The 12,419-nt window shown below is 33.2% G+C and overlaps 1 protein-coding gene across 3 annotated transcripts in view; it reads left to right on the top strand.

The window, feature by feature from the left end:
- LOC148652202 (vitellogenin-like) overlaps positions 1-12,419 on the top strand; it is a 42,619-nt gene that overhangs the window by 17,069 nt on the left and 13,131 nt on the right. For 2 of the 3 annotated variants that reach the window (XM_088598890.1, XM_088598889.1), the window contains exons 9-23: positions 1,587-1,752; positions 3,410-3,535; positions 4,121-4,339; positions 4,992-5,209; positions 5,305-5,402; positions 6,071-6,195; positions 6,339-6,431; positions 7,065-7,196; positions 7,618-7,807; positions 9,254-9,347; positions 9,660-9,845; positions 10,149-10,296; positions 11,043-11,259; positions 11,687-11,796; positions 12,103-12,375. In XM_088598890.1, the coding sequence (XP_088455016.1) occupies positions 1,587-1,752; positions 3,410-3,535; positions 4,121-4,339; positions 4,992-5,209; positions 5,305-5,402; positions 6,071-6,195; positions 6,339-6,431; positions 7,065-7,196; positions 7,618-7,807; positions 9,254-9,347; positions 9,660-9,845; positions 10,149-10,296; positions 11,043-11,259; positions 11,687-11,796; positions 12,103-12,375 (2,395 nt within the window). The remainder of the gene's footprint in view (positions 1-1,586; positions 1,753-3,409; positions 3,536-4,120; positions 4,340-4,991; positions 5,210-5,304; positions 5,403-6,070; positions 6,196-6,338; positions 6,432-7,064; positions 7,197-7,617; positions 7,808-9,253; positions 9,348-9,659; positions 9,846-10,148; positions 10,297-11,042; positions 11,260-11,686; positions 11,797-12,102; positions 12,376-12,419) is intronic. The other variant, XM_088598891.1, reaches the window with a different exon arrangement.

Below are 12,419 nucleotides of genomic sequence, written 5' to 3'. Positions count from 1 at the left end.
TGGAGGTTTACAGAACAAGGGGGCCTTTTGCTTGACTTCGGTTCTGCTTGGCTTAACTTCATTTTGCTTTCATTTTGCTTCGGCTTCGCTTCTCCATTTTTGTTTGTTTCTCTTCGTGTGTGTATTTTTATAAAGTTTCGGCTTTGTTGGTTTGTGTTTTTCTCCTTGTACTTTAGTTTATTTGTTTATCCTGTATATCGCCATTACCTTGCCCAAACTTGTTATATGTTATATGTTCAACCTCTGTGCTCTTTTGCTCTTTTGTACCCTATTCCTTGTGTCTACTCTCGTTTTCGCTTATTTGTATTTGTAGTTCACTTGTGTACTTGTGTGAACTTCTGTGAATAGGGTTAGTTTGCATAATTAGGACGCAATAACACACAAGGAAAGGGAACTAGAGCAGTGCCAAAGAAAAGAAAATAAACTTAATGGAGCTGGCTCATAAAGTGAGGGAAAGCTGACCTAACTACCAAAACAAAACCCAAAACACTCGGTCTTCGGCGTCTTCTAACGCCTTAGCTTACCTTCACTAACTACCCCAAAAACCATACAAGACAATAGGCACTCACCCGTCCTAAACTAGAGTTACTAATACAAAGATCAACAACCTGTGCAGAATGTACCCGACAACATAAACTCATCCTATACACAAAATTTCTCACAAATACACAAGTGAACTACGAATACAAATAAGGGAAAACGAGAGTAGACACACTATATACATACTGTATAAACCTAAAGAAAATGCCTCTCTGGTTTTGTAGTTTGGAAATTTAGCTGATCTTTGGACAGAATAATTAAAACAAAAAATATGTTTTATTGAGAAATGGAAGAACGTCTACATTGACAAAACAGATAAAAAAATGAAGCTAGGCAAATATAATAAAAGCCCCAAGCTTTGAAAGCTTTGAATAATAAATTGAAGCAGCTTAGATTTTTTAGATCCATTTTGTTTTTTCACTCATTTGCTCAGTTATTCCATCTTTACATGCATGTGTTTTGTTTTTTTGGATTTGGAAAGAAAAGGTATTTGCACAGACCAGTGGCACTTGTGGCTGATGAATGGACAATTTCTGTGTTTCCAAATTCAAATTATTTCTTTTTTTATATATTTGCATGGATGTGTTGAAACATTAAAACTTTCACTTCTCTGTGGTATCAAACATCAGTTCAATAATGGTGTAATGTTCGAGCAGGAAACAGGAAACACCAGGAAAGGTGAGGTTTAAATTTAATGAATTAATGTAGATGAAAAAACACTAAATACTTTTTATGCATTGTGTTTATGTATACATGCATATGAAATATCTAAGCAGCAAATTGGTCAGAAAGTACTTCTGCTATCCATGTAATGCAAAGGAAAACATTTTGAAGTAAGTTATAATACACAATACTTACTTTATCTCACATTACTCTACCCATTTAATCTGTTTGACATATGTTATTTTGTGCTGGACACTTATGTATTATAACTGAACAAAGATGAGAACTTTATACTATGCAAATGAACTCTTTATTGCCTCATTGCAAAATAATACTTGGAAGAAACTATTCTTTTCATGACTGTGGTGCTTTTTCGTTGACAGGAGATGGATACTAGATTCAGTTGTTACGATTCCAGGCACCAGTGTTATCAAATTCCTGAAAAATAGAATTGAGAATGAAGATATTACAGAAAAGGAAGCTGTTCAAGCAATTTTATTTGCATTCCATTTAATGACATCTGATTCTGAAGCAATTCAGCTGTCTGAGGTAAACTATATTTTTATAGATGTATAATGTTATCTTAATTTCTTTTTTATATGAATAAGAAAAAGAAAAGACGTAAGCCTAAAACACAACCATATGTAATAAAAAATTATTCTCAGCCTAATTAGAACTTCGTTCTAGTTTATTTTCCTGTTTTTCATATTGTCAATTCATGTATTTGCATACTGTACCTCACTTTGTATTCTTAAAAATCTTTCAAATACAAATAATTCCTACTTATTTACAGTACCATTTGTACGAGAGCTTACTTCATAACAAGACCCTTCGAGAAAGCAGCTTACTTGTTAGAGTGTGTGGCAACCCGGCACCTATTCAAGAAGCAGAGGTTCAGAGCACATGCCTGCTTTCATCCTGAATAGGATGCCAGACTATTATAGGGATATGGAGAAAGAAAACATTTAAAATAGCTAATCAGACATAAACTGTGCTTTGAGAGGTAGGAAGATGCTTTGACAAGTGTGAAGAATCCAGAGCATCTGAAGAAACTCTACATGAACAAAAAGAGAACATGAAGACTCCACACAAAACATATCCTAGACAGGAACAAAACCCAGGCCCCACGAACTAGCACTAACCACGATGTCACTGCACCACCCTCCACATAGTCAGATACAATAATTGTACTACTGTATATACAGTACTGTAAGAATAAATGTTTCATATCCAAAACTTTACACATAAAGTAAGAATGACTGTTCTGTACATCCTTTGTTCAGTTTAATCCCTTTTAGCTAATCTCTTTTCCAGTTACGTTTATGTAAAATCCCAGCTTGCAAATTACTTGTTGTTTTTTACATTAGCTTTCCCACAAGAATCATGTCCACCTGTTGGACTCTTTTGGTATTTTATACACTTTCAGCTACATTGTGCCTTACAGAAAGGTCTACTAGGGAGGAGGAGCACGTAGATTTGTTTTGGTCCATGAAAGTGTGACAGATCTTGACAATTTGAAAATCCTGGATAATAACGCAGTCTATTGACATCTGGGGCTATTTTGTACTTTAGTGTTTAAGTACCATTACTAACAAGTAAAAAGTTACTTAGGGTTCTACTGTACATCTTATTTCAAACTCCCTTTCAGCTTTTCAATGTCTTTATTCACTTATGTTTGCAGCTCTTGCATTTTAGGGTTTGTCCCTTTTAAATGTTCTATAGAGTGCTTTATTTTTGTAGACATTTTCAAGTGGTTTATAAACTACATTCTGGATACTTTTGAGTAAATTATTCATTTTAAACATTAACTTCAGTTCAAAATTTCCAGTATCAGAATTAATACATAACTCCACTCAGTAATTAACATACTTTTTGCAACTGCAAGGCAAAGTGACAATTAACACCAGCAAGTAGTTATTTTTTGTAAATAAATTGTGATCTTATAACAAATAGAAAAACATTACTGACCTGTAAACTGTCCATGTTGTAGCTATATAAACAGTATGTGTTAAAAATACTCATACTTTAATATAGGCCACAATATTATAAAACCTGTGATTAATTGAGTTCTGATACAAAATGAATGATATATAATGAAAACTGCTATTCATTAAGTAGTTAAAATGCATATAAATGCATAATATTTATGATACTGTTTATTAATTAATCATTGACTCCCAGCTATCTCTATTAAACCTTTTCTCAGGAATTTCTGAAATTCCCATTCATCCAGAAATCTACAATATTGTTGAGAACCATGACTCTAGTTTATGGCTCAATGGTTTATAGATACTGTGTTGACCGTGAGGAGTGTCCTCAAGAAGCTCTACAGGTATTACCTTACATTTTTATATGTACTTACCAAATTAATCACTCCCTAATTTTTTAAAATTATTTTTATAAAGTACGAAAAGGATAACAACAACCATGTTCCATCCTGTCAGTAATTCACAATCACTCATGACGTCATTTCCTCTCCTAAGACCCAATAAATACTGTATGTGATTCCATTTTCTCCCTCACATGTCTTTTTGAATGGACTGTACTGACTCCAGTGTTTCACTACATTTTTTCTCTACTTTTCTATGGTTATTCTATGGTTATTCCAGTTCGCTACTCCAGTGAATATTTTTTTTCATCTAGTTGAGTAAACACTCCATAATCCATTAAGTACATTTAATTATTGGGTGTGGTTATTTCTAGTTAATTTTCATGTATTTAGGTAAATCATTTGGCAGTTCATGATAAATGCTCACCTCAGGAAACTAGGTTGAAGGAACACCAGTTATTTCACTATCTAAAATGTAGTTTTGCACTCTTCTGACTTTCTGATAAATAATTAAGTGACAGATGATAAAATTTAAAGACAAATAAATGTTAGCATTCTTGGGAATCTATCCTGTTCTGATCTCCACAGCCGCTACGTGATCTTGCTGCAGAGGCCTCTAGCAAAGCTGACGAAGTGAAGATCATTCTGGCCCTGAAGGCTATTGGGAACGCAGGACAGCCTGAGTACATCAAGTCTATCATGAAATTCCTGCCAGGATTTGCATCGAGTGTTTCAGAGATTCCTCTTAGAGTGCAAAATGCAGCTGTTCTGGCTCTCAGGAACATTGCCATCAAAGATCCCAGGAGTGTGAGAGAATTCTTCTGGATTTCACTAACCCAGCTTTTTTTATGTTGAAATATATTTACTCATTCACTATTGTAACATCACTTTATTTAATAAAGCGATGCCAGTTACAGCACTAATCAAACTTACAGTTTTAATAATAATTATAGAGTATTTAATTTTTTTCAGAATCTAACCATAATGTTTTTTTAGTCTGTCCTGTTCTACTGTTTTAATAATATAGAAAGTTTCCTACACTACCCACCACTTACTTTATACAGGGATTTATGAAATGACCAAATAATTTCTTAAACATAATTATTAAACATGTGTGGCACATTTATTTGAATTTTACTAAGCAAGCAAAATCAATTAATACTTACTGATTTCCTACTACTACTTGAATATGTAACAAACCTTCAAAGTATTGAACTGTCTCTAAATACTTGACCATCAAACCAACCTGCAAAATTTGGAATCCTTTGGTACAATTAGTAAACCTGAAATATGGCATGCAGTAAACAAATGTGTGGAACATAAAATATATTATATAGTTTGCATTATTATCTATAGTGCAGTCTCTTCGATTTCAAATAGTCACCCTGATTCATTTGTTTAAAAACATAGTAAATTCTTCTAGTAATCAGTTTCTCACTTATAATTTGCCAAATTCCAGGTACAAGACATTGTACAGAAGATCCTCAAGGACCGTAGCTTGCATTCTGAAGTCCGAATGCATGCTTGTTTGGTTGTATTTGAAACAAGACCACCTTTGGCTCTTGTGTCAATGATAGCTGAATCTATGCTGACAGAAACCAACTTACAAGTGGCTAGTTTCTGCTACTCCCAGATGAAAACACTGACCAGATCCACCACTCCTGACAACAGAGAATTGTGAGTAGTCAGGAAATATTTCTGTTTTTATTAAAGTTGCCATTGATCGTTTCAGTTACAGTACCTGATAAAATCCACTATGTCTTTTTATTCAGGGCAGCTGCTTGCAATGTAGCTTTGAAGATACTCGGTCCAAAATTTGGCAAGTTGAGTTTTCGGTACAGCAAAGCATTTCATAATGATTACTTTACCGGTAAGTCTATAGTTTATTTCAGATGATGTATTCTAAGTTTCTAATCCTCTCAAATTAATTATATTAAAAATTGCCTACCAAAGTACTTTTTCTAAAAGATCAATCAAATTGGCTTCAAGAACATTTCCATTTTCCCCCTGAAACTTTTTTGTAAGATTGCTGCCTTCTGTTCAGAAATGGTCAACAATTTTGCTTAAGATGTTTAAGTCTTTTTTAAGTTGGGCTGTGACATCAAATGATGAAGAAACTTGCTATCCTTATAATAAACATATTCAAATATTTAAAGATTTTTTTCAAATTTACATTGAATTTATAGGGATTTGTACTAGGTGTTGATGCATAGGAAAATGATCTGATTAGAAGGGGAAATTCAGTGCCTGAGCTACCATTTTAGGTTCAAGCCTTCAGTCTATATTTTTTTACTTAGCTAAATAACCAAGGTTAAATTCTCCCATTTTGATTACAGTTGTCCCTTTCTGTATTTGTTTTTTTTATGTAATGATATCAATCTAACAATAATAACACAGGTACTACAGTTTTGCTGTAAATTAATTAGCCTCTACGACTGCAAATACTTCTTGGACATATGATATTTATGTGAAAAACAGTAGTCATATCAAATTTATTTAAAGTAAGTTTTTAAAAAACTGTTTTTCCTCCTTGTGTAGATGGCTTCCTCTCTGGTGTGGCTGCAGATTTCTATCTGATGAACAGTGCAGCGCGTTGCATGCCAACAACTGTAATGCACAGACTCAAGACCTACTTTATTGGAACTGTATCTGATCCTTGGGAGGTACATTAATAAAATATTACTTACATGCTTCATAATGTTCATTTCCTGCACAAATAATTTTTCAAGTATGCATACGTAAGAAATAAAGCGTGTTTTTTTTATACTTCAACATTGTATACTGTGTTTTGCAAACATCTCTACAGTTAGGTGTCCGGGTTGAAGGAATGGATGAGATTTTTAAGAAGAGTTCCTTTACAGAAAAGATTAAAGCAGCTATTGCAAAAGTCTTGAAAATGGTAAGTAGAATTAGACTGAACATTTTGTGTCTCTATTAAAATTTTAATAAAAAACCTCCACTGAGATACAGTAAATAGGTGTTTATTCTGTTTCAAAGATACAAAACAGATGGAGAGAATTTTTTTAACATAATCCAAAAATATTTTTTCAATTTAGGAGTGTTGTGTTTATTTTTTCGTTATTTAAAAAACAAAAGTATTCTTTTAAATAACTAGTTCACAGTTTCACATTTATTTTTTTTAAATTACATTTAAAATTAGCTAGTCTTAGTAATAATACAATTATTAAACAAGGTATTTGTTTATTTACATGAACAAAGAATATGTATTAATGAACATATTGTAATAGCATAGTTAGTATACTTACAGTAGTTACAATAATAAAGTATCTGTCTATCATCTATCTATATAACAATATATAACAAATCAATTTCTTATCTTGATTATTTAAGCTGTAAAACTGTGTATTGTATTTTGCCTATTTGCAGTTGAAATATACACCTGACAGACATGCTTTTGAAACTGTGTTATTACTGCCAGCATTTTCTACTTGCTATGAAAAGGGGGAGTATGAATGTTAAGTTCAGACAAATATGAATGTATATGTATATATTCCTTTATCTATGTTGTCAGCTCTCTAATAGTTTATCAGGATGGAAATCAACTCCAACAGAAAATGCCTTACTGTCTACTTATCTGAAGTTTTTTGGTCAAGAAGTGTTTTTTGCAGACATCAACAGAAATACTTTTCATAAAGCAATGGAGGTAAGATCATTGGAAACAAAAATGGACCTACTCAATACTGATATGTACAATATACTGTGGATCATCCCATTGTCATCTTCTCAAAAGAGAAATATTTGGAAAGTATTCTGGTTTTCACAGGATACTTCTGAGATGTAGCTTATCTGTTTGGGTTATCTTCAGAATAACTTGATAATTAATAGTTATTAATCCTGGAGGTGTCATTAAATTGTAATCCAGAACATTTAAATATTTTTACATTTGTTCATCTTTTGGTTTTGAGTAGTTAAATGTATTTCCTGCAAGGGTAACACTTCATTTGAAAGTTTCTGCATAATGAATTTATTGATTATTGAATATGATGGATCCTATAAAAAAGGCAAACTAAACCCAGTAACTGTTTTACATTGCTACACTTTTTAATGACATGCTTTCTTTACAGATGCTAAGCACAGTGGCAGGTGAACACACTTATCCATGGAAAATAATAGATTTGCTTCAAAGGGGGATTTTATTTCAGTGGACTCATGCCTATCTGGCATCTGAAATTCGTTACATAGAATCTACAAGTCTGGGTCTTCCAGTGGAAAATAGTCAGTACTATACAATCATGACTGGCATGACAGTTAATGGTGAGTTGTCACATGATGTAAACTAGCCTGACCTTTTGGGACACTGTCTATATTTTGTAATTCCTCAGAGTTTATCACAAATGTTCCTAACATTATGCTTTGTAAACCATTCAAAGTTTTATGTGAAGGCATTCATCTTACTTTTACAGAAGAACAGCCAGAAGTGTCTTGCCTCATATAAAATGCACACAAAGGTTGGTTACTGACAGAGTTTGATACTCTCAAGAAAGAGCTGTTCATGTGAACTATGCCCTGATCAAAAGAAATATCAGAGGACCTTAGAAGAAGAACTGTAGACATGCATAAATCTGGACTAGGCTACAAAAGCAGTTCTAAAGACCTGGGTGTTCATCAATCCACAGTAAAACAAATTGTCTAAAAATGGAGGAAATTCAGTACTGTTGCTACTGCAAAGATCACGGCAATAACGCAGTGTGCAATGCTGAAGAATTGAAAAAGAACCCTAGGTTAACATGTTAAAAGGACCTGCAGAAATCTCTTGAACTTGCCAAAGTCTCTGTTTGTATCCACTACAAGAAAAATACTGAACAAGAATGGTTTTAATGGAAGGACACCACAGAGGAAACCACTGGTCTCAAAAAACAAAATTGCTGCACGTCTCAAGTTTGACCACTTGAATGTTCCATAACACTTCTGGGACAATGTTCTGTGGATGGATGAGACAAAACTTGAACTCTTTGGCACAAAGGCACAACCCTGTTTGGAGGAACAAAAGCACTGCACACCAACACCAAAACCTCATCCCAGCCACGAAGTATGGTGGAAAGAGCATCATGGTTTGGGGCTGCTTTGCTTCCTCAGGGCCTGGACAGCTTGGTGTCATAGAGGTAACAATGAATTCAAAATTGTATCAGGAAATTTTACAGGAGAATGTCATGGTAGTGGTCCGTCACCTGAAGCTTAATAGGGTGATGCAACAAGATAATGACCCAAAACACAGGAGTAAATCAACAACAGAATGGCTTAAACAGAAGAAAATGTGTGTTCTGGAATGGCCAAGTAAGAGTCCAGACCTCAACCCAACTGAGATTCTGTGGCATGACCTGAAGAGATCTGTTATTTTGTAATGCGGAATGGTCTAAAATTCCTCCTAACTGTTGTGCAAGTCTCATCAGCAGCAGTTTGGGTGAAGTTATTGCTGCTAAAAGAGGTTCTACCAGTTACTAAATACAAGGGTTCACATACTTTTTTCAGCCTGGAATGTGAATGTTAAAAAGATGTGTTCAATATTGACAAGAAGTACAATTGTTTGTGTGTTATTAGTTTAAGCAGATGGTGTTTGTCTATTATTGTGACTTAGTTAATCAGACCACATTTTAATGAGTAATTAATGCAGAAATCCAGGTAATTCCAAAGAGTTCATAAACTTTTTCTTGCAACTAAATGCACTTTTTCTGCTTAATCATCTCTTTCTTTGTTTGGTAGCCAAAACACAAGTTCACCCGGCTCCAATAAGAGGCTTGGGAGTAGCCCAATTGCTGAATTCAGAAATTGAGACTCAAGTAGACTCTGTATTGAGGTAAACTTTTTTTTACACATTTAGTGTAGTCTGCCTTTAATTATGAATGTATGAATGTTTAAAAATCTGTTTTATTAAATGGAATTGTAATTAAGTTAAAATCTTTTATATATAATGGTAACTATTATTGCATTTTTATTTATATTAATGATCTAAATGCTGTTCTTTTTAACTTACTAGTTGTATTTGGGGCAGTAACAGCTGCCACTATATTTTCATCACATTTACAGAATATTTTTATAATTTAAAAAAAAATTAATATCTAGTTACAGAGATATGACTCAAGATTTGAATTTAATCTTTTCTTTGCAGCAATCTCCAAAACTTCATTTGTTTTCATGGGGTTAACACAGATCTCATACAGACTGGCTCAGAGTATCATGCTGATTTACAGATGGCAGTGCCACTGAAATTTGATCTCACAATGGATCTGAAAGAAGCAAGGTTTCGTGTGGAATTTCCATCTTGTCAGAAGGAGAATGAACTTTTGGAACTCAAGTAAGTTTTCTCTGAAAAGCTTTGTGAACTTAACAAAAAATATTTTACCATATATACAGAAATCCAAAAGATATCTACATTTAATAAAAAATCTAAAATAATTAATCACATATTTTACATATTGATTTGAAACAAAATAATGAAACATACACTCTTAAAAATATACTTTTGTAAAATTATTGTTCTGAAAGCCTTAAAATGTAAGATGTAATTTAAGGGAAAACTTTTGAATGTTGATGATCCCATCACAGCAACTTTTATTCTTAATTGTCTGTATTTATCAAAGTTCTTTACTTTTAACAGGTCTCAGACATTTTCTGTGCTACGAAATGCTGAAATTCTCCCTCTCCAAAAACATGATCTCATTCTGCCTGGATCTGCTTCAAAACACTCAAGAAAACACCATTTTGAACCCTCTAAAAAAGCAGAATTAAATTCAGCAGGAGTAATAGTATGTCATTAACTTTATTATTTAAAATAATGCTATGGCAGCAATTGTTAAATGGTGTTTCTTTTATTCTTGCTATTCAGCCTTTTGAAGAAACTTATTCCACTGCCTTATTTTGCAGAGGATGAAATTGTTTCCCATACATGACATTTCCTTTATGATCTGAAAATGTGCTTTCAAATATGCAAAAAAAAGAATTCAGTTGTATCAAAGTTGTGACAAATGTACTGAGAAGTGAATTTAATAACATGTAATATGCCAAATGTCTCCATTATCTAAAACATTATATGAGATGAGTGCTTAGCTAATCATAATTTAAAAGAATTGTGGTTATTTAGTGTCATTTTATTTACAAGTCATATCACTATGTACAGTATGTGCAGTTAAGATTCACCTATGTAATATGGTTGTTAATATTGGGATGCTTTAACATAGGACACTGTGGCCGCAGTGATACTCTTCAAGGAGATTTTTACATAGATTTTTTTGTAAACATTGTGTGCTTTATCCCACACAAACTAAGAATGACTTGTAAGAATTTAGATAGCTGCACCCTTTTTATTTTTATATTTGCAAAGGTTAACCCCTACAATTATGTTGTAGTAATTAGCTCAACTATTTACAAAAGACAATTTTTGCACCATATTATAAAAATGTTTCTTATGTTATGATGCATATTACATTGTACACTAGAAACCATTTCAATTCCATCTGCAATACTTAATACCACTTTTTTTCTTTATGCTCAGAAGGGAAGCATTTCTGCTGAGCTCCTATCGCAAGAGAACAGAAATGCTGGAGACCAGAACAAAGTTTCACCACAACTGCAGCATTTGTGTGCTAAATCACGTAACTTTGGAATTGAGGTCTGCATTGACACAAAAGTGGCAAATGCCATATTTCTCAGGGATTGTCCACTCTATCATTTTCTTGGGGATACTTATGCAAAACTTACTGTTAAGCCAGGTATTTGAACAATAAATTTAATCATTGTTTTTTTTGTGTTGAGGAGCAGTTGAAAAATTTCAAGCCCTTGAATACCTGGGTGATTTTTAGGGGTATTTTATGTTTGTTTTTTTAATACTATTATAATCACTGAGAGAAAATTTAAAATGGTCTGATGAATCTGATCTATTTCTCTATCAGTTCAAGAGAAGGCTCACTTTTTCAAAAGCTACATTAACTTGAATTAAAGGTCTAACCAAAGTAAAATGACAATTCATATTAAGTGAAAAATGCATCACTTTGATGGCTGTTTTGTTGTCTTTTTGATTTTATGAAAGCTATATTGTCAGTTGATACAAAATGCAACCTCTGCTATCTATTAAGAATAAACATACTGTTATGTATTCTTTATGTCTTAACTTACAATTCTTGTCTAATTCTTTCACAGCTCAAACAGCAGTAGATATTCAGAAAATAATATTCTCAATAAAAGCAGGATCTGAAAAAGACACTAAAGTTATGCATTTCATGCGGACTGAAGGATTTAAATATCATAAGGTATTTTACTGTGATTTGTATGCATTTTTTATCTTATTTTGTTTTTCAGAAAGTAATTAAGAGAACACAGCTAGTTTGTTATCATAAATTTACATTACGCAAAAATTGGATGCAGCACATTCGTTAAAGCTACTGTATATTAAAATAGTTTACTATTTTAGTTTAGTTTTACTATTTTTAAAACTAATTTTAATCCATTCAAATTATAATTCAAATGAATGGGACAATACTTTTGTCTTCACTAAATAGGTACAGTTCTATATTTTATAAACAAACATGTCTTCTTATCATGTTTTTGATTACCAGAAGGAATCAAATGCTACTTCAATCACGGGGTCGTCATCTAGCTCTTCTAGTGGCAGCACATCCAACGAAAAAGGACACCAGGGACACAGAAGAGTGCAATGGTCTAAAAGCAATCTCTCTGCATCCAGTTCATCCTCCACCTCTTCCTCATCCAGTTCTTCCTCCAATTCGAAGAGGAGACGTGGAAGAGGTAATCCAGACTGGAGAAGCAGCAGGGTCCTAGAAAGTCGCTGGAATAGCAATCAGTCCTCAAGCTCCTCCTCACAGGAACTGGTACGTTATTCTCTGGCCATTAAGTCATGTGTTTTGGTACCAAT

This window comes from Lepisosteus platostomus, chromosome 11, assembly GCF_059453375.1.
Source record: "Lepisosteus platostomus isolate fLepPlt1 chromosome 11, fLepPlt1.hap1, whole genome shotgun sequence".
NCBI classification, from domain to species: domain Eukaryota; kingdom Metazoa; phylum Chordata; class Actinopteri; order Semionotiformes; family Lepisosteidae; genus Lepisosteus; species Lepisosteus platostomus.
The sequence above is the reverse complement of the archived record's forward strand: the minus strand, read 5'-3'. Positions and strand labels throughout refer to the sequence as shown.